Source organism: Ursus arctos, unplaced genomic scaffold, assembly GCF_023065955.2.
Source record: "Ursus arctos isolate Adak ecotype North America unplaced genomic scaffold, UrsArc2.0 scaffold_2, whole genome shotgun sequence".
In the NCBI taxonomy this organism is placed as follows: domain Eukaryota; kingdom Metazoa; phylum Chordata; class Mammalia; order Carnivora; family Ursidae; genus Ursus; species Ursus arctos.
The window spans coordinates 78,271-96,957 of NW_026622874.1; the positions used below are offsets into that span (position 1 = coordinate 78,271).

General features: G+C 51.9%; 1 protein-coding gene and 1 non-coding gene across 5 annotated transcripts; both read right to left on the reverse strand.

Annotated features, from left to right (window-relative positions):
• Positions 1-275: 275 nt before the first annotated feature.
• Positions 276-17,595, reverse strand: LOC125283468 (pogo transposable element with KRAB domain). 4 transcript variants are annotated; one of them, XM_048225178.2, is made up of 7 exons: positions 15,496-17,595; positions 14,992-15,155; positions 13,444-13,577; positions 7,798-7,924; positions 6,711-6,809; positions 3,965-5,454; positions 276-2,153 (listed from the first exon to the last, which is right to left on the reverse strand). In XM_048225178.2, the coding sequence occupies exons 1-6, from the start codon at positions 15,591-15,593 to the stop codon at positions 3,983-3,985; spliced, it is 2,094 nt and encodes a 697-aa protein (XP_048081135.1). In that variant the 5' UTR covers positions 15,594-17,595; the 3' UTR covers positions 276-2,153; positions 3,965-3,982. The 4 variants fall into 4 exon arrangements, with proteins under 4 accessions (XP_048081135.1, XP_057171018.1, XP_048081136.1 ...); XM_057315035.1 differs by lacking the exon at positions 15,496-17,595 and adding an exon at positions 14,321-14,462 and having other exon boundaries at positions 14,992-15,081; XM_048225179.2 differs by lacking the exon at positions 14,992-15,155 and having other exon boundaries at positions 15,496-15,600.
• LOC113246861 (small nucleolar RNA SNORA52) lies at positions 12,325-12,458 on the reverse strand. The gene has a single exon (XR_003313086.1). It is a non-coding gene; the product is annotated as a small nucleolar RNA SNORA52 (small nucleolar RNA).
• Positions 17,596-18,687: the final 1,092 nt, after the last annotated feature.

Genomic DNA, 18,687 nt, shown 5'->3' on the forward strand with positions numbered 1-18,687 from the left:
AGAAAGAAAAAAGCTATACATGCCAGGCCTTTCCCTAGCACCCCAGCCCTGGACTTTTGGTTCAGTTTAAAGCCACATGTATCATTTTTCTTTCCTTTGTCTTTAGACACCGATGTTTATACTGCCATCCCATGAACAGACGCTTTTTTGATTCAAGGGTATTACATACATACACACAACCCCCCCCCCCCAAACTGAATGGAGAATAAAGCATAAATGATAGTTTGAAGTGTGACCTTTCCCAATGCTAGCAGGTAAATAACCACCATAGCCTATTGTCTTTATTATCAAAGTTTATTGTTGGGGTCAATTTCTATCTACTGGGGAGTACAACTATGTCTCAGTATGTGCTATAGTAATTCTAGGGTAACAGCCGTTCTGCAACATAGGTGTACTGGGACTCTGTTAAGCATAGATCATAATTAAGTCAGTGGAAGAATGAGCCCAGAAAAACCCTGACAGTAGAGCCATTACTCTAGGAAAGTTCCAGTGCTATGCAACCTGTAAGGCATCATCTGTCAGCTGATGATGAGACTCAAAAAGGTGTTGGTGGAATGAAATAGGAGTTGAACCCATTTTCTACTCTTCACTGTAAGAAAACTATGGCTCCAATGCAGGAACCCAAAATCAGGTCTTATAAAATCACGGAAGCTCCCAAAACAAGTAAAACAGGACATAAAGAGGAAGGGCCAGGAACCAGGACAGTGGAGGATAAATTAAATCGAAGTGGAGGGGATGGAAACTTCTGGAATGAAAAGTAGCTGGATTTGGATGCCATTTGAGATAACAAAGAATTCAGTACAGGTGAAAGCAAATAGGGAAACCATTCAAATACTGAAAGTTATTCAGATACCAGAAACTAAGTGAAATGTCCCCTCCTGCCCTTGGAGGAAAACTGGTTTTAAAAATATGAGAAAGGTGAATCACTAATCGGAAAATGAGTACCTGAGTAGAAATAGGTGTTTCAAGATGCCAAGAACAGTGTAATATATAAATGAGCTGAGTTTACAGGGAGGAAAAGTGGTGACGGTAGTCTGTTACTCAGATCTGACATTGGAATGACATTTCTAGCAATGGCTTTGTCTGTAAGGTCTGGCATAGTTTTTGTAGCACGGATAGCTTGGAAGGAATGTTTTCGTAACAACTTATGTGGGAATGCAAATTACTATAATGTAAAAAGTCAAAGGCCTCCCATCTATTCCTGCAGGGTAGAAGGAGATTAGAAGTCTTGAAACAGCTGTGGCTAAAGGCCCATGTCCTCTCATACCCCTGTGATGAAAATATTAAAGAAATCAACAAAACAAGTATCAGATGAGTCAATGAGCCTTGTACCGTGTAGACAGCAGATAATTTTGGTGACTTCTTCTGCAGGCAGCCTGAGAAACAGAAGAGCTCGTGTACTAAATGCTGCCCTATCATTAAGTATAATGACAAATACAGCCATTAAAGAAGATCCTTAAAAATTCTAGCTGCCAACCAGACTGGGAAGATAAATAAAACGGCACAGTTTATTTTAACCTGTATCTTCCTGTAACCAAGTTTGTCTGTAGAAAAGCCATCTGCTGGCACCAGGCCAGCATATCTGAATTTTGTTACCATTAGTATCCCATTTTTCCCAAAGAGCAAATACGTAAGTAGCAGGTGTACGTAAAGGGCTTGCTGCCGCAAAGCCTTCTGTGCAGTCTTGACCTGTGTGGGTGCACATTCTACTCCTGGAGGCATTTTTAAAGGCAGAAGAAAACATTTACTTGAGGTGTGCTCCACAGAAAGGACACCAGTGGAGGTGGGCCCATCTGAGTCTCTTGTTGGTGTTGAACAAATGGTCTCTTCTCCAGGAAATACCTTTGTTCATTCGTATTTACAGGGTGTTTTTGATGGACGCATGGATTAATCTCTTAAAACAAAAAAATGGGGCAGAAGCCGTTTCTTCCCTAATCATGTCTCTGCTGAAATCAAGGGTCCCAGACACCTTTTCTGACACTTTGTGCATGTGGGGCGGGGTGGGGCTACATCGCAGGATGGGCTGCACAGGCTGCTGTCCAGACACGAGCTTGCTGCGAGCCCTGTGGCCTTCTGCTGCTCCCTGTGCAGCCACACTTCGAGGAATCTTCTGGAGGACTTTCGTCCTCACCTGTTTCAAAAAGTTCCATTTGCTGGAAAACAGAGAGAACCTAAGTGTGAATTAGCCCTTGGATTTTAGAAATCGTATACATCTTAACAAACAATTATTCCATTAGTCCGATTTCCAAATAGATGAGGAGAGGCCATTTTATGCCCAGCTGTCCCCTCCTAAATCTCCTGTCTACTGAGAATGCCTAACTACTTCTATCACTTTTTCAGTTCACACAAGGGCAGCTGTATAGAGAACTGGTGTTCACAGTGAGCAGAAGGTCATGGTTGATACCAGACGTAAATGCCTACCTTCACAGCTGCAGCCTAGCCCTGTCTTTTCCCTTTCCTCTTCTGGTAGCAAAGAGTTTAGAAAATAAAAAATGCACAAAAATATGTAACAAGGAGAGGGGAGGGAAGAAAAAGGTAAAATGAGAAAAGAATTAAAAACTCACTATAATGCAAAGTTTGATATCCAATGGAGACAGTATAATGATCAGCAGAAAAGGGAGGCTGAATTCATGGAGGGACAGGGTAGGGGGCATTGGGGGGGAAGCAGTTTTGGTAACTTGAACATAACAGGAGGAACCCCTCCTCGGCTCCACTGTATCAAGGGGTCTCAGAATTACACTGGAGTTCAGGAGTGTGAGGACACTGATTTGTGGGCAGGGAAGGAGACATAAGTCACTCTTGCTCTCAGACAGTAAGGAGTGGGATCAAAGATTTCAGTTAGCATTTCCTCTGGAGAAAAAGCAAGCAGGATGGAACCATGCAGTTCCACGTTACAGAAGGAAGAGACGTCAAGGTAGTTCTAGGTCCTCTGTAAAAGAAGGAATGACCTTTCATACTAAACCCTGTGTCTAGGGAAACAAATTAGTCCACAATTAGGGAAACGAGAGCAAGAGGGTAAAATGAATTGTTTGTTCTTTCCGCACGCTCCCCCACTGTACCTGGTTTGCTGTTCTCCCATGTCAAGGTGTGTTTGTATGGGGGGGAGGGGCGTGCAGGCTCGCCTCCACTAGTGTTGTTAGTCCCCACTCCCCACTTCCTCTTAAAGCTGCTTCCCTTCCACATTCAACTCTGAAAATTCCAGGCCCACTGTCCTAGTCCTTGGACTTTATTCACTGTAGTCCTAGAAATGTGCCCTGTTTTCTTTTCTTTTTTTGGTGCAAAGATTCGATTTAGAAATAGCTCCCTTCAGACATCAGTGGATTACAAGAACTTTTTGCAACTGCTCGCTCCATCCATGGGAAGGTCATGAGACTCAGATGATGTTTTAAAACACTTGACAATTCCTTGGGAAAAGCAAGCCTCGGCTACTGTTTTCATGCGCCAGTGGGCCTCTGCGGACCTCACTCAAGGACTGGGAGCTGAGGCCCACAGCACAGGGCGCTGTCCCTCCATCACAGTGTCCCGCTGCGGGCGGCCCTACAGGCCCGCGAAAGGGAGCAGAACGCTCCAGGTGCATCAGATACACACTCTGGCCCTAAGTGTTCAACATGAACAAACGCTGGCTTTGGGGCCGCCCTTTCTGTTGAAGTGAGCAATGTCAGACGATGCTACTTCAGGCCCACAGACTTTGAGCACGACGGCTCTCAGACTGAATGTTCTGGTTCATTTTACGTACTACGCAAGTGCTCCCAGGTCCAGGCCTCAGAGCAAAACCCCCACAAATAAGCCCGGCAACACAAGATTGCCATAAAGGAGGCGCTGACGGCCGTCACCCGTGGCCCTGCCCCACAGGCTCGAGAGCTCTCGGGACAGAGGAAAAGAAGGGCCAGAGCAAGGGCGTCTGCGCGACGCTAACAGCGCAGTCGGGGAAGGCGCGGAGCGCGCGCTCAGCCCGCCCGGTTACCTCGGCTGCCCTCAGCGGTCAGTTGGCCTCCGCCGCAGGGTCCGCATCGCATTCTCTGGGCGCTTCCCCTCCTCCCGGGAGCTCGCTCTCGATCTCCCACAGGACGTCATCCTCGTCTTCCAGATTGCTGGAGATGTGGCACTTCTTGAAGCCCTGGACGATGGACTCGCTGGAGATGCTGTTCCAGGCGACCATGACCCACTCCAGGAAGAGGCCCAGGGGCGGCTTCTTGGCGTTGCCGGTGGGGCTCAGGGCCAGGTTCCCGGCCAGAAGCCAGTTGGAGTACTGGGCGCGGACGCTGTCGTTGAGCGGCTTGTAGACCACCACGTCCAGCACCTGCAGCTGCGAGGTGAGGCCCCCGGGGATGATGACCATGTCGGTGTCCATGCTCTCCATGGAGCTCTTCACCGAGTCCGTGGCGTGGCCGCGGAAGCCGTTCAGGATCAGCATGCCGCGCTGCTTGGGCGCCGCGCCCGTCCGCCGCCGCCACACCACCTCCAGCCAGTCCTGCATGAGGTCCTCCGTCATCCAGCCGTAGCGGTGGCAGCGGATCTCCATGCCGCTGGGGAACTTGCCGGGCGGGATGTACGTGCCCCTCAGGATGATGTAGGGCGGCAGCTTCCGCCCGTCCGCCAGCACGCCCAGCATGGCCGTGATCTTCAGCTTCTCCCTGCCCGGCGTCTTGACCAACACCGGCTTCTCGCCCTGGTTGTCCACGGTCACGCGCGACGGCACCTCCAGGCAGATGGGCGTCTCGTCGGCGTTGCCCATCTGCGCCACCTGGTAGTCGTGCGCCCGGCGCAGGGCCAGCACGCTGCGCTGGTACGTGACCAGCTTCTCGGTCAGGTCCTCGGGCAGCTGCTGCGGCACCGGCACCTTGTGCCGCAGCGACAGGTCGTACCTGCGCATCATCCGGCGGCACCAGCCCAAGCTGGCCTTGAAGCCCTTCTCCGGGATGTTCATCTCCTGCGCGATCTCCAGCGCCTTCAGCTGCATGGCCTCCCTGGTGATCGGGTCCCCTTTGGCCTGCATGTAGCGCACGTACTCGGCCACGCGCTGGTCCACCAGGGCGAAGCGCCCATTCTTGGGGCCGCGGAAGGCCCGGCGCATGGCGTGCGCGTTCTGCAGCTGCGGCTTCACCTTGCGCCAGTCTCGGACGTTCTTCTCCAGCACCCCGAACTGCTTGGCGGCCTGGCAGTTGTTGGTGCTCTCGGCGTACTCCACCACCATCAGCTTGAAGCCCGCGTCGTAGCTGCGCCGCATGCCCCTGCTGAACTGGAACTTGCCGGCCAGGTCGTCGGCCGACAGCTCGTAGCCCGGGAAGCCCACGGCCATGTAGAAGGGGTAGCCCTCACCCCACTCGGGCAGCTCGGCGAGCTCCCGCGGCAGGCGCAGGCCGAAGCCGTCCAGGGGCTGCGGTGGCGGGAACGGCGGCGCGGCGCCCACGGGCCCCGCCCAGTCCGGGGGCTTCACGTCGCACTCTTCCTGTTCTGGGACAGAAACACGGACAGGCAAACGTGACAGTGCGGAGAATGATTCGGGGTCAAAACGCTAAGGTGTCTTAATCCGAGGTTCACCCGAAGCACTAACTTCGGTAACAGAATGCGTTTCCTAAGTCCTCACCTTGCGCCAAGTGCTGTGGCTCACCGCATCGAATTCCCACGTTACCTGCGCATCCCGACCCCCGCTTTGCACGGAAAGCTACAGAAGCGCAGTAGCACGTCAAAGGTAGGAGCTAGAGTGTGCACACCAGACCTGGATCGCACAGTTGTTCTGCGCCATGTTTGGGTCAAAATACTTTTATGTGGGTGAAAAACCAAATATAACCCATACGACCATATAATAGTACAGAATTTAGATGCATCATGGCCCAAATCACATCCCTTAAACCAAGAAAATCCATAGCCAAACCATACTTAGCACCGTGAAGCCTGTAAGGCAGAAAACGAGTTCCTTCATGCCAGTGTCAGAACTGGGTTTCAGTGTATAGGTATATTTAAAAGGTGGTCACAGAAACGGAATCGTACTTGGAGAAATTATCCTTTCTCACCAAAACTAAGATGCCATCAGTGGCAAGACACACCATTAAAAAAGAACAAAATGCCATTAATTCTAAAAGGCGTTCTTAATTTCGGAGATGTGAACAAGGTGCCGGGAAAATGTCTTAGAATCAATGCAATACGGCATTTTAAACTCTTAGCTATAGAGAGAAGGTGAGTAAAACCACTGGCTGCTTGACACCTGTATTTATCCAACCGTTACCCTCCTAACCATGATGCTTGATGAAGGACCGTGTGCTTCTCAGACATAATTGCTCACACACCTACTACATCTGCTCTTGCTTTTTCTATCCAAGATGAAATGGACAAGAAACCAGGGAAAATAACCCTGGCCACATGCTTCGTCACATCATTTTCCTTGGTTTTCAGAGGTACACGCTTGCACTACTGAGGTGGCCTCCTTCACCCAGGATCTGCACTGGACCAAAAGCCATATAAGCTTCAATGTGCTTCATACACATACAAGATTGCACATTGAGATGTATTACCCACAGCTGTCAGGGGAAGAAATGGAGGCTCAGAGAGGTGAATGAAGTGGCCTAAGGTCACACAGCACTGGAAAGAAGATTCTGAAACTCCAAAGCCCACATCTTCCTGCCTCATAAATACCCCACACGATGTATATGGAAACTTAAAACCCAGCTTCACGGTGCTCCACTGGGTGGGTGCTGGCATGGTTTAACTACCTGCAAAGGTTCCTCCTCGGAGCTGCCATTCGTCAGAATTCTGAGACTCCTCGTCCCCTTCCAACCGACTGATCACGTCTGGCTTAGGGAATGGGAATTCTGTTTATAGGAAATAAAACAGGTAACAGCCGTGTGTTACTGTCTTAGAGCACTGCCAAAGTAAGTACGTCGTCATAGTCAAGGCATACCCTCCCATGCACAGCTATTCTCAATGTGGAGATACACGAAAGATGGGGGAAAGGGCTCAGGGGTACTTAGAGAAGAAATATGACAGGCAATAAGTCTGTCCAAGGGAATTCATGGATCTTTGCTAATGAGGGCTGGTACTAGCAACAACAACAAAAAGAACTGCATTTAGTAGGGAAGTGGCTGGACGGACTGACTGATCTGCTGAACATTCTGATACAAGTATGAGCAAACTAGGAAATGCCTCCAACTGGTGACATTCTAATTACTCGGATTATCGATGCTGGGAGGGGAGAAAGCATTCTTTGGGGGTATGTTTCCAAGTGTCTGAGGCTTGACAGGGTAACAATGAGGCCTGCCTTCCCTCCTAAGGAACACAGGAAACACAGGCTCAGACCTGTGTTGACATTTATTAGGTTATGTCTTTTTTTTTTTTTTAAGATTTATTTTAGAGAGAGATTGAGAGAGAGAGCACACGGGCATGTGGTGCATAGCGGCAGAGGGGCAGGGAGAGAAAGAGAAAGTTCTAAGCAGATACCACACTGAGCACAGAGCCTGACATGGGGCTCGATCTCACGACCCTGAGATCATGACCTGAGCAGAAATCAAGAGTCGGACGCTTAACCGACTGAGCCACCCAGGTGCCACATGGGTATGATGTTTTTTATGTGAATGCCCGGGTTGAATAAGGATAGTTCGGAGAGCTGGCATGAGTTGCCAAGTAGAAGGACACAATATTTATATCCTGCCTACATCGAAAACAGGAAATTAAGTGGGCACAGGCATTGAGGGGACAGAGTCCAAGTTCAGGAGAAAGGGATGTTGGACACACCGAGAAGAGACATGGAAACAACTCTCTGGGCTCAGAGCTTCCAGGAGACGAAGGAAAACAAAGCTTTACCCAGGGACAGGACAGTTTCATAATTCATCCTCATGACTTCCCGGTAGAGGGCCTTTTGTTGCTCCGTCAACACTTCCCACTCCTCATCGGAAAAATATATGGCCACCTCATCGAATAGGGCGGGCACCTGAAACAGGGAACAGGCCTTTCTCAACGACTAACAGGCACATGCAGACACCGACTCACACACCTTCGTTTCACAGGGGAGGGGCCACACTGACTAGGCTACTAGAGGCAAAACGGGCGCACAGCCCAGGTCTCGCGCGGCCCGCTGAGAGTCTACTACTGCCTCGGCTCACAGGTAAGGAGAGCAGCACCTGGAGAAGAGAAACTCCCCAGCACTGATCACCAGATCACCAGGCTGGGACACACACCGCTCGGCCCCCACTGCAGAGCCAGGAGCAACAGCACCCAAGGTAACACCGAGACCACCCCCCACCAATACAACGCCCCGCCATCCCCTGCCTTCCCGAGTCGCAGATCCCCGGCCCAGGACGGGGGCGGGTTCCTGGGCACTGTTCTCCCTTTCCAGGGGCACTGGCCCTAGTGTTTGACTCAGGGAGAAGCCAGTGAGAGAGAGGGCCTCATTTGGCCTTTTCTAATCTACAAGAGCTGAGTAGGAGGAGAGAAGAGCTAATTAGAGCTTCAATTTATGTAATGAGATACTGGAGCAAACTAGTTTGCTTTCCTGCCTAGACCTTCGGCAGAAAGCCCTAAGGACAGAGAAGGCAGCTCTTCTCCTCTCCCCCCACGGCCCCCACCCCTGTGGGAGGGGGCGCTGGCAGCTACAGGCAGCCAGGCCACCCAAACCAACCTCCTCTTGTTTACTCAACGATGTGCTTTTCTTTTTACCAGTCACTTCTTTCAGTCATTAAAAATCCTACTCCAAAGTTCATCATATTCAGTGGTAAGAAATCACTGGACCGGGGTTCAGGCTGGTTCCTTCGTATTATTGCTTTCAAAGCTATTCCCCAAGGCTGAATCCAGAGCCTGGGTGATTCTGGACCATTTTTCATCAGCTTAGAAAATTAGTTTCCGCAGTCTGCAGCTTCTTCAGGTGTCCAGCCATCACTCATCTGGACATTGGCGTTTCTCCTTATTCCCGAAGTCCACGTCCTCCCTCCCCACTCCTACAGCACTCTCCATGTCGGCAGCACTTCCTAGGAAAGGCCCTGCAACTGCTTCATCTGTTTTCTCCAACAACCCCATTTAATCAAGGAGGAAATGGGCTCCGAGAGGCCTTGTCGTTGGTCAAAGTCACACAGCCAATAAATGGCAGCACTGAGATCTGGACCTAGCACTCTCTGGGTTCAAGGTTCCAGACCCCATAAAGCAAAGCGGCCTCCCTGGTGACCAGCCCTCCACTCTCCCCCACCTCTGTGCACAGCTATACTGAATGTCTGCAGGTCCCCCAAGCAAACCACACTTTGACCTTTCATGTCCCTGAACATGGCCCTCCCACTGCCTCAGAGGTCTTCCCCATTCTTGGCCTGGCTGACACCCACCCACTCAGCCATCTTCCAAGGCCTAGCCTAGATATCCTGTTCCCTGGGAAGCCCGCCCTGACCCTGGTCGTGTGCCCACCTACGCGTCCCCGCGGCGCCCTGAGCTCAGCACTACGGTGGCACTTATCCCCACCACGCAATATTCTTTTGGTTTACCTTCCACTGAAGCACAAGCTCACTGAGTGCAAAACCCACAGTGAGTCCATTTCCCTAAGCTTAGGACACTTCTTGTAGATAGTAATCACTTAAAAATGTGTTTTCAATTTAAGCAAACACTACCCGAATTTCCCTTCTCTCGTTCCACTTAGAATGGCTTCAAATAATCATTAAATGTTGTCTGTCACAAAACCAAGCCTCCTCTTTGAAGTACGTGTGAAATACTAGGAGGTCAAAAGGGACGGATCTCTAGGTTTTCCTCGGGCTCCATCAATCTGGAAAGCCAGACAGCCGGGAATTTTCCACCCCACCCCTTCCCACTTCCCAGGCTTGCGAACAACTCTCTCTTTGGCCTTTTCTCTCCCTAGGAAATTCCAGATCTAGGCCATACCTATTTATAGTCCTTTTCCCTTGGCTGATAAAATGGGACACGGGACTGGCGATGTCACTTCAGAGGGTCTATCGATACTCATGAAGGTAACACACCCTAGGCCTGGTAAAAATCTCGGGAGCGCTGAAGCTGTAAGATGGGGGCTAGAGGCCGGCTGCTGCCAGATTCATCTCCTCGTACTTAGGAGTGAGCCACAGATGATCTTCAAACAAGCCCACATTATGCCCCAGACACACAGTACAGTGGCTTAGAAATTCTCTTCACAGCAGCCCTCTGTGAGAACTGAGCAAGCCTTCAGCCAGGCCCTGGGGTGCAGGCCTCCCCTTTCTCCACAGAGGCTTTTAATCTGGCTAAGCACAGCAGAAGGTAAGCAGGGCCAGCCCCGGGCAAAACTCAGAAGTCAGGCAGCCTGTGTTCAGTCCCCAGACACCCTTTCTTGGCCTCACAGGTAGGGACCCTCCATCCCTGTCCTCTTCCCTTTCCTCCGAAGATCCAGGACACAGCAGATCGGTGCTGTTCCCTTCAGCTGTGTACTGCCTTGCTCCCCGGCAAGCAGGCATCCAGCGCCTCTCCAAGGTGCCAGGAGGTGCTTACACACGGCACAGCCTCGCCGATGAAGAGGCAGGGCCACCCAGCAAAGGTGGCAGGGATCCCAGGTGCCCGAGGGAGTGCCTGCTGGATGCCACACAGCGGGCAGGGCAGTCCCTCTCACACGATGAAACAGATATCTTGCTGAATCCTTGGGTTATCAAGGACATGGGGATCACTACCCTACTTCTAGGAGTGAGGAATCACTACCTGCGGCAGGGCAGCGAGAAGAGAGCAAGGCATGGGGATCACTACCCTACTTCTAGGAGTGAGGAAGAGCTGCTCCGTAACCGGCCCACAGTCACAGTTGCTCCAAAGCCCACACTTTCTCAGCAGGCAGGCCACTCAGCTCTGGGCGCACTCCTACCTGCACACAAGCCTCCCTCTCGCGTGCTTTTGCGTACGCTTTCCTCGGGTCTGGCCCGCAAGCCCCCTCCCGTCCCTTGGCCAGTGCCACTCGTGAGTAAGACTCAGGTCAAGATACATTTTTCCTTTTCTCTACTTGAAACTCTATTTCTACTCCAATTCTCCTACGGAATATTGTCCTAATATACAACTTGGTTCTCTGATCCCTAACACAATTCTCTACAACCAAAATACCTATCTCAGGAACAGATTCATTTCTTTTCTTCCCCTAGGTGAATACCCTAAAGCAGGGTTTTTCACCCTCAGCACTAATGACATTTTGAGACAGATAACTCTTTGTTGTGGGGGCTGTCCTGTGCATTGGAGATTTCTAGCAGTGTCCCTGGCCTCCCCCCAGGAGATGCCTGGTAGGATCTCCCACTCCCCAACCCCCACCCAAGTCATGAGAGCCAAAAATGTCTTCAGATACTGCCAAATGTCCCCAGGAGGGGACAGGCCTGGGAGTCAACGTACCCACTGCTCAAGACCAGGTCCGTGGCTGCCTTCCGCCGAAAGCCTCTTGAGTTCTGCAGCTGAATGAGATGCCCTCCTGAGCGAACTTCCCCCACTGCACTGAATTATGCTCACTTCCCTCCCTTCCTCACAAGACTGGCAACTCCAGGAGACCAGGGATCCTGTCTTAAGAACACCACCGTGCTCAGTAACTGCAGATCGGTGGCAGACTGACTGGAGGCGCCAGAAGCCAGCCCCCTCCTTCAGCCCCCTCCACCTTCTTTCCCAGCCACGCCTGGTCTTTGCCTTGCTCTCTTCTCGCTGCCCTGCCACAGTGCAACATCCACCTCCGCCATACCCATTTTTCAAGGTTTTCCATGCTACCTAGATGTTCTGGGTTGGCCAATTCAGCCTTAAAGCCCAAGGTTTCTACTACCTTGAGGTCTTGTTCCAGGCTAGATGGGACTGACTCCTGTGCTCCAAGGTCTCCCCAGCTGTGGGGGATCAGGACCAGGGAGGAGGCTGGGATGGGCAGAGAACACAGAAAGACAAGGGCCGTGTAGCCTACAGAGCCAGACTACGAACACAGAGCCTGGTGGTGCATTGTTTTTCTTTTTCTTTTTTTCTTTATTGAGGTACAACATACACACAACAAAATGCACTACCTTTAAGGGTCCAATTCAATAGGCATTTTAAGAACAAATGTCAGTGTACATGCGTATCCTTGGGGCAAAGCAGGTAACTTCTCTGCTCCCCAATTCCCTCGTGTGGGAGGGGAGCTGGACTGGATATTGGGAGTAGCAGGATTCTATGAATACAGATCTCCTATTGGAAACAAAGAATATAATGGATACTGATAATGTTCGCATATAAAACTAAGCAGAGAAAAGGAATGTCAATTTGTTGCATGTTGACGATTTTCACCATTCATGCCCAAACGTCATCATGTCCAGTATGTACTGTGAATAATTATACACAATTATAACAATAAATATCTATTACAGCTACATCCCCCCCCGCCCAGCCCCAGAGTGTCCAGAAATGCCCCTGGCACAAGCCACTGAAGCCCTGCTCGCTTCTATGGGTGAGGCTTCCAGAGAGCTCTGGTCCCCAAGTGAAACCTGGCAGGCCACAGGTGGACCGGCAGGGATTAGGATGGACCACGTTGCATTTACGTTGTCATAAATTTATTCTATCACACTCTTCTGTTTGGATATGTTCCATATTCTCTGCTGCCTACCACCCCAATCCTTCAATTCAGGCCAGCTGGAAACACAGCTCTCCTATGTGTGCTATCATGAGAGGTATTCACACAGAACCAGCCGAAAGAGTCTGGAAGCTCTCCTCATATCAGCTCAATGCCCCCAAGTCTTATTTAAAATGGGTCCCTTCAACCAGCAGCAGGCCCTCTCCTTCCCAAACTCAGGTTCCTTGAGCCCTCTTCTCCACCAGGCCACCATGTGGGCTCCCCTCCTGTCCTCAGCCCGCCCAGCCCAGTCTTAGCAAGAATCCTGCTAAGTCAGTTTAGAAAGACTCCCCCACACCTTGACATCTGATCACCCTCGCCTGCCTTTAGCAAGAATCTTGTTAAGTCAGTTCAGCAAGAATCCCCCTATTCTTGATATCTCCGCTTAGTAGCTTTCCGTCCACTGACCGCTCCACTCTGGCTCCCTGGCTAGAAATCCCCGCTCATCTCACTGTATTCAGTGTTGAGCCCCAGCTCTCTCCCCTACTGCAACAGTCTTGACACCTGTCTCAACAGTCCTGAACAGTCTTCCTTACCATCTTCGCAAGCATCAGAATAATCAGCAAACCCTGTGGTTTGGTAGTTGGTGTCTGCAGCATTCCTTGCACTAAGCAGGATGTAGGGGACTTGGGGAACAGCAGACAGATAAGCTCTCCGCTTCTTGGATTTCCAATCCGAATGATGGTATGCTACAAGGCTGAAGAGACTGTTCCTATAATCAGCTCTTCCATTCTTCATAGTGCCTTTTAAAGCCACAGGACTTTTCTCAGGAATGCAAACATACCGGGCTGGGCTGGGCTATTTTTACTTCCTATGTCTGCCTCAGGAGGAGACTTAAAGCAGGCCTGGCTCCCAGGCCCACTTCTCTCCTCATAGCTGTGTGGACCCCACACCTTACTTACCCATCCACCCTCGGCGCAGATCCGGACTTTCTGCATATCCGTGGGGCCATCCTCCAGTTCCCGGCTCTGAATCTCTTCTTCCTCTTCTTCTTCTTTTAGGGTCAAATTGAGAGCGTAGGCTGTGGACTCCATCTCTGCAAGCAAGATTCAGTTCAGAAAAATCAGGTGCTGGTGTGAACTCTTCACACTTTGGGATGGGGGTCGCTTAGCTTGCACAGACCTCTTAGCCACCAGCACTGCTCAGGCTGGAGTAAGGGAAGGAGTGGAGTCAGGCCTGGGGAGGAAGGGATCTAGGAAAAGCACCAGGAAGCTGGAAGGTGACATATTTAATTATGATAAGAGGGGCTGCAGGCAGATAGCATACCTGACTGCCTTCAAATATTTAAAAAGCTACCTGTAGAAGAGACCAGACTGGTTCTGTAGAGACCCAGGGGCAGAACGAGCTGGTGGGTAAACATTCCTGGAAGAGGTTTTAAAGAGTGCATCGAAAGACAGAGCTTTCTCACAGCCAGTGCCACTCAAACATGAAATAGGTGGCAGGAAAGGGGTGTTGGCATCCTATCAAGGAAGGTGTTTGTATACAGATAGGACACTTGCTCAACTGGGTTGTCCCTACAGGCCAGTTAAGCATCAGGAGGTTGGCAGGCCCAGAATACCCATCACCTGGATTTTCCAAAGTCAAAGATTCTGTCCATGAGCTGGTTCTGCCTTAAGGGATTTTCCAAACCCGAGACTCGGTGACACATGGTGAAAGTGTATGCCTGGATACCCGAGAAGGTACAGGCATCGGCCCGGGCCCACTCGCGCCGGGCACTGCCTCCGCGCCGCGCTCACTCTGCTGCGAGCAGCAGGCCAGTACAAAGGGCCGCGCTCCTACCCTCCGGGGGCGCGGGCAGTTCCTAGGTGTGAGCGCGCATCTCGTGGGCCGCGTCCTCCCAGGCTTCCAAAGAAAAGATCCCTCCAGAGTTCTCAGTGTGCTTTTTCGGTATTTCCAAAAAGAACGGGCGAATGCGACGGGTCTGGGGCGAGCGGAACGGGCTTCAGATCCCTGGAGCTGGGGCCCGAACTTGGCCGCGGCCTCTCCCGCCTGCTCCTGGGCAAGAGGTGGGGGCAGAGGTGACACCGCCCGGCAGCGACGGTGTCCCCGGGGAGGTGCCCACAGCCAGGGCCGCCGCCGCCGCCCACCCGCCCACGGCCCCGCGCCCCACCCGCGGCCGCCGCGCCCCCGGGCGCGCTTGGATTTCTCCAGCCATCTTGTCCCATTTCCCTTTCTCCCGGGTCCCGCGCCGGGAGCGCTCCCGCCGCCCCCGCCCCCCAGCCCCCGCGGCCCAGCCCTCCCCCCCGCCGGGCTCCCTCCCCGCCCCGGCGCACCTGCCGGGCGGCGGGAGCCGGCACCGCCTGCCACCCGGGCGGGCCCGCAACAAAGGCGGTGGCGGCCGCCGCAGCTGCAGCCTCGCGCCCCCGCCCCCGCCGCCGCCAAGCCGCCCCGGAGCCGCGGGAAGGGCCACGCCACCTCGGACCTCCGGGCCGCCGCCCGCGCGCACTCACCGAGCGGCCGGGGCGCGGGCCGGGGCCGCGGGGGGCAGACGCCGAGGGCTCCGGCCCGGCTGTCACAGCGCCATCCCCGCCGCCTCTCCGGCTTCCCGAGCGCGCGGCCCCTCGGGAGGGAGCGGGGAGGACACGTGGTGGGAGGAGGAGGGTCCGGCCGGGAGCTGAGGGTGTTGGGAGGCGAGGGGGAGGAGCGCGGCTGATGTCAGCGGGCCTCGGCGGCGCGGGGGGACGGCGCCCGCCCCGGCTCCGGACCCTCCTCCCGGCGCGGTTTCCGGTAGGCCGGCTCGTCACGTCCCTCCCGCCGAGCTCCCGGCCCTCGTCGCGCCTCCGGACCGGCCTGCGCCGCGGGGCCCGCCGCCCTCTCGGATCCCCCCTCCCCGGGGGCCGTCAGCTGCCGAGCGCCGCGTGCGCCCTCGGCGGGCCGGAGGCAGGAAGAGCCCGCATTTACGCCTTAACGGGGGTGACCTGGGCGCGCGGAGCCCGGTGCCCGTGGGCATTCACCAGCGGTTTGCATCTGCTTGGATGCGCACAGCCTCGAGGAACGCGGCACGAAGAGCAGACCAGCAAGGGAGTGTCGGGGGCTGGGGAGGGGTCCGCATCTCCGGGAAGCTGGCAGCCTCCGTCCGGAACGTCGTCTACGCGGGGAGGGAGCTTCCTGATGGGCGTGGTGGTTACCTGGTACAGCCCAAGCGTGGCATCTCCGGGGGAGTAACTGTGTACAAGGACCTTCTCCAAAACGTTCAGAGGACGTGGACAATGAGCAGACAAGCCCTGAAGCCCTTCTCTTTCCAAGAAAAAGATTGTGGGTTTGGGTTTTTGTGGGGAAGTCGTTAAAGAAAAAAAAAAAAGATATTCTGGCACTTGTTAAAATGGAAAGGAAGATTATTCAGAAATATGGAAGGAAGTAGGCGTCAAGACTATGACACTAGGGGAGAGGTATGGACTCAACGCTGAACACAGCAAACACGAGCTGGGGAAGGACAGCCCACAGGCAGAGAGAGGGGTCAGTGCGTAGAAGCGTATTCGGAGGGGCCAGTAGGGGAGAGGTTCCTGCTGACGGCGGGCCCGGCCGGTCGGACGAGCGGGGTGGGGGCGAGTTCTCTCTATACTGACTCAGCGGGAGTCTTGCTGAAAGTGGGCGCGGGCTGCGGCCTGGGGGGGATGTGTGCGTGCCCCAGATAGAGGCCTAGTGGAGAAGACGGGTCGGATGACACTGACTAAAATTTGGGCAAGGAGAGAGTTTTTGTCAAACTTCTCAGACTGTCCCTGAGATCTAAGCAGCTGCTGGGAAAGATCGTTCTCTTTCCAAGTTTTTGTGGCCATTTCTATCTATATGTGAGTTACTTCTCTGTGCCACGGAGAGGCTACTGTGGAGCTGTGTAGGTCTTAATGCATAACATCTAGTGTGAAAATCACGCCTTTCAAGTGTAATTACGCTGGACAACCCAAGACCAAAACAGGTCTAACTGATGGAAGAAGAGCATTATTCAAATATCAGGAGACGTGAAGATGTTAGTGTTTCTTGTTTGTTTTAATGAACAGTTCTTTTTAGTTATTAATTTTATTTATTTTTTTACTTAAAATCAGTTTAGTTAACATAGAGTGTATTATTAGTTTCAAGGGTATAATTTACTGATTCATCAGTTGTATATAACACCCAGTGCTCATTATATCAAGTGCCCTGTCATAATGCCCATCACCAGTTACCCCATCCCCCCCCACCGCCCCTCCAGCAAAACTCAGTTTGTTTCCTAGAGTTAAGAGTCTCTTTGCAGTACATGTCTGCCTTAATACCCATCACCAGGCTAACCCATGCCCCCACCCAAACCCTCAGTTTGTTTCCCCGGGGTGCATAGTCTCTCATGGTTAGTCTCCCCCTCTTGACTTCCCTCCGCCCTTCATTCTTCCCTTCCTTCTCCTAACGTTCTCCCTGCTATTCCTGATGCTCCACATGTAAGTGCAATGAGTGCTGGCTGTTATACGCAAACAGTGAATCACGGAACACTACATCAGAAACTAATGTACTGTATGGTGACTAACATAACATAAAAAAAAAAAAAGTCTCTTATGGTTTGCCTCCCTCTCATGAACAGTTATTTTTATGTGTAAAGTTAGCATTTTTAGAGCAGGAGTGATGTCTTAGCTGAAGTTGATTAACGTTTCCACCTTAACTTTTCTGAAAATGCCTAAGTGGAAAAGTGGGGAGACTGTCAGGAAGGTGAAGGATACTGGGGCATCATTGGCAACTCCCCTGATTACAAAAAAAAGTATTAACACAGGTTATGAGGTAACCGAAGAGGATATTATGTTGGGGTTTTAGATTGTGAGAGCCCTAAATTCTTATGCAGCTTTGATTGGGTTATTCCTGAGAAGAGGCCAACCAAATGGGTCACCATTATTTTTTTTAAAAGATTTTATTTATTTATTGAGAGAAAGAGAGACAGCACGAACGGCGGGAGGGGCAGAGGGAGATGGTGAGGGAGGACATTTCCCACTGAGCAGGGAGTCTGATGTTCATGCCACCAGGCTCCATCCCAGGACCCTGGGATCATGACCTGAGCCGAAGGCACATTCTTCACCGACTGAGCCACCCAGCCACCCCGACCCACCTGAATTCTTGACTTTGAATCCCCAGCCCCATGATCTCAAGTATTGTCATGGGGCCCTCCTTTGTACAAGTGTCCATAATTTCTAACAAAACTTTCATAGGAACGAAGTGCCGGGGTAGGCACAATACACTGCAGACATTTGTATTTAAGTGGCTTGTAAGTCATGCTGCTTGTCTCTGCCTGAGTTTTCTCATCTTCAGAAAGAGGGAATTGGACCAGCCAGATATTGTCAGAGCTTCCCCTCAGCTCTATCATTCAGCAGTTCTGTTCCTGTTAAGACTTCATCTTAGTCTGCATGAGGAGTGACTGAAACCAGTCTTTGAGACAGTGCATGGCTTTAATGATTGATAGAATGGGTTTCTATTTGTAGGTACTTAAATGTGAGCAGAACACCTATGAAATCAACATAATAGTTCCTTAATTATGCTATTGGTCTGACTTCATATTTCCTCCTATTGAATTATTGCAGTACATAAGTCATAGGGATCTAAAGAGCCCAAGTCCCACAAAATATTCGTATGGAATGGTAGTGTCCTGGTGAATACACATTTCTGACCTCCTTCAGTTGAGGCCCCATGAACCTTAGGTAAGCATAACTACTAGCCTCCTGTGGCTGCATTTCTCAGGGACTGTGGTAGTACACCCTGCTATTATACAGCATACCTGCTGAGGCCCCGTGTGTGCAGAATAGACTTCGATGCCCCTTTACTTGGCCTGGCCACATGACATGCTTTGGCCAATGGAATGTGACCGTGTGTAAGTCATCAGCGTAGATACTAAAAGGTCTCACATGTTTCCACTTGCACCTCTGGGAGCTTTTGTTCTCTGCCATGACAAAACCATGCCTAGGTAGTCCCTGTCCCTCCAGTCTGGGCTCCAGAATGAGACCTTTTCTACACAACCATCCTGTGAAAATGAGAAGAGGTCATCGTTTTGTTTTAAGCTATTGAGTCCTGGGGCAGCTTGTTAGGTAGTACTGTTGTGGTCATAGCTAACTGGGACGGGGTCAGTGGGCAGCCTCGGACTTAGAGTTCCCAACATTGGCCTTCATAGGCTGCTCTGAGGAAGGGGAAAGGAGAGTTGC

Excerpts from the sequence above, each read along its gene's own strand:
- LOC125283468 (XM_048225178.2), bottom strand. The coding sequence starts at position 15,593 with ATGCGGACCCCTCCCCAGCCCCCGACACTCCCTTGCTGGTCTGCTCTT. Across the intron at positions 15,156-15,495 it reads CAAGCAGATGCAAACCGCTG|CTCCCGGCCGGACCCTCCTC; the intron begins GTGAATGCCCAC and ends CAACACCCTCAG. Across the intron at positions 13,578-14,991 it reads GCCCGCGCCCCGGCCGCTCG|AGATGGAGTCCACAGCCTAC; the intron begins GTGAGTGCGCGC and ends TCTTGCTTGCAG.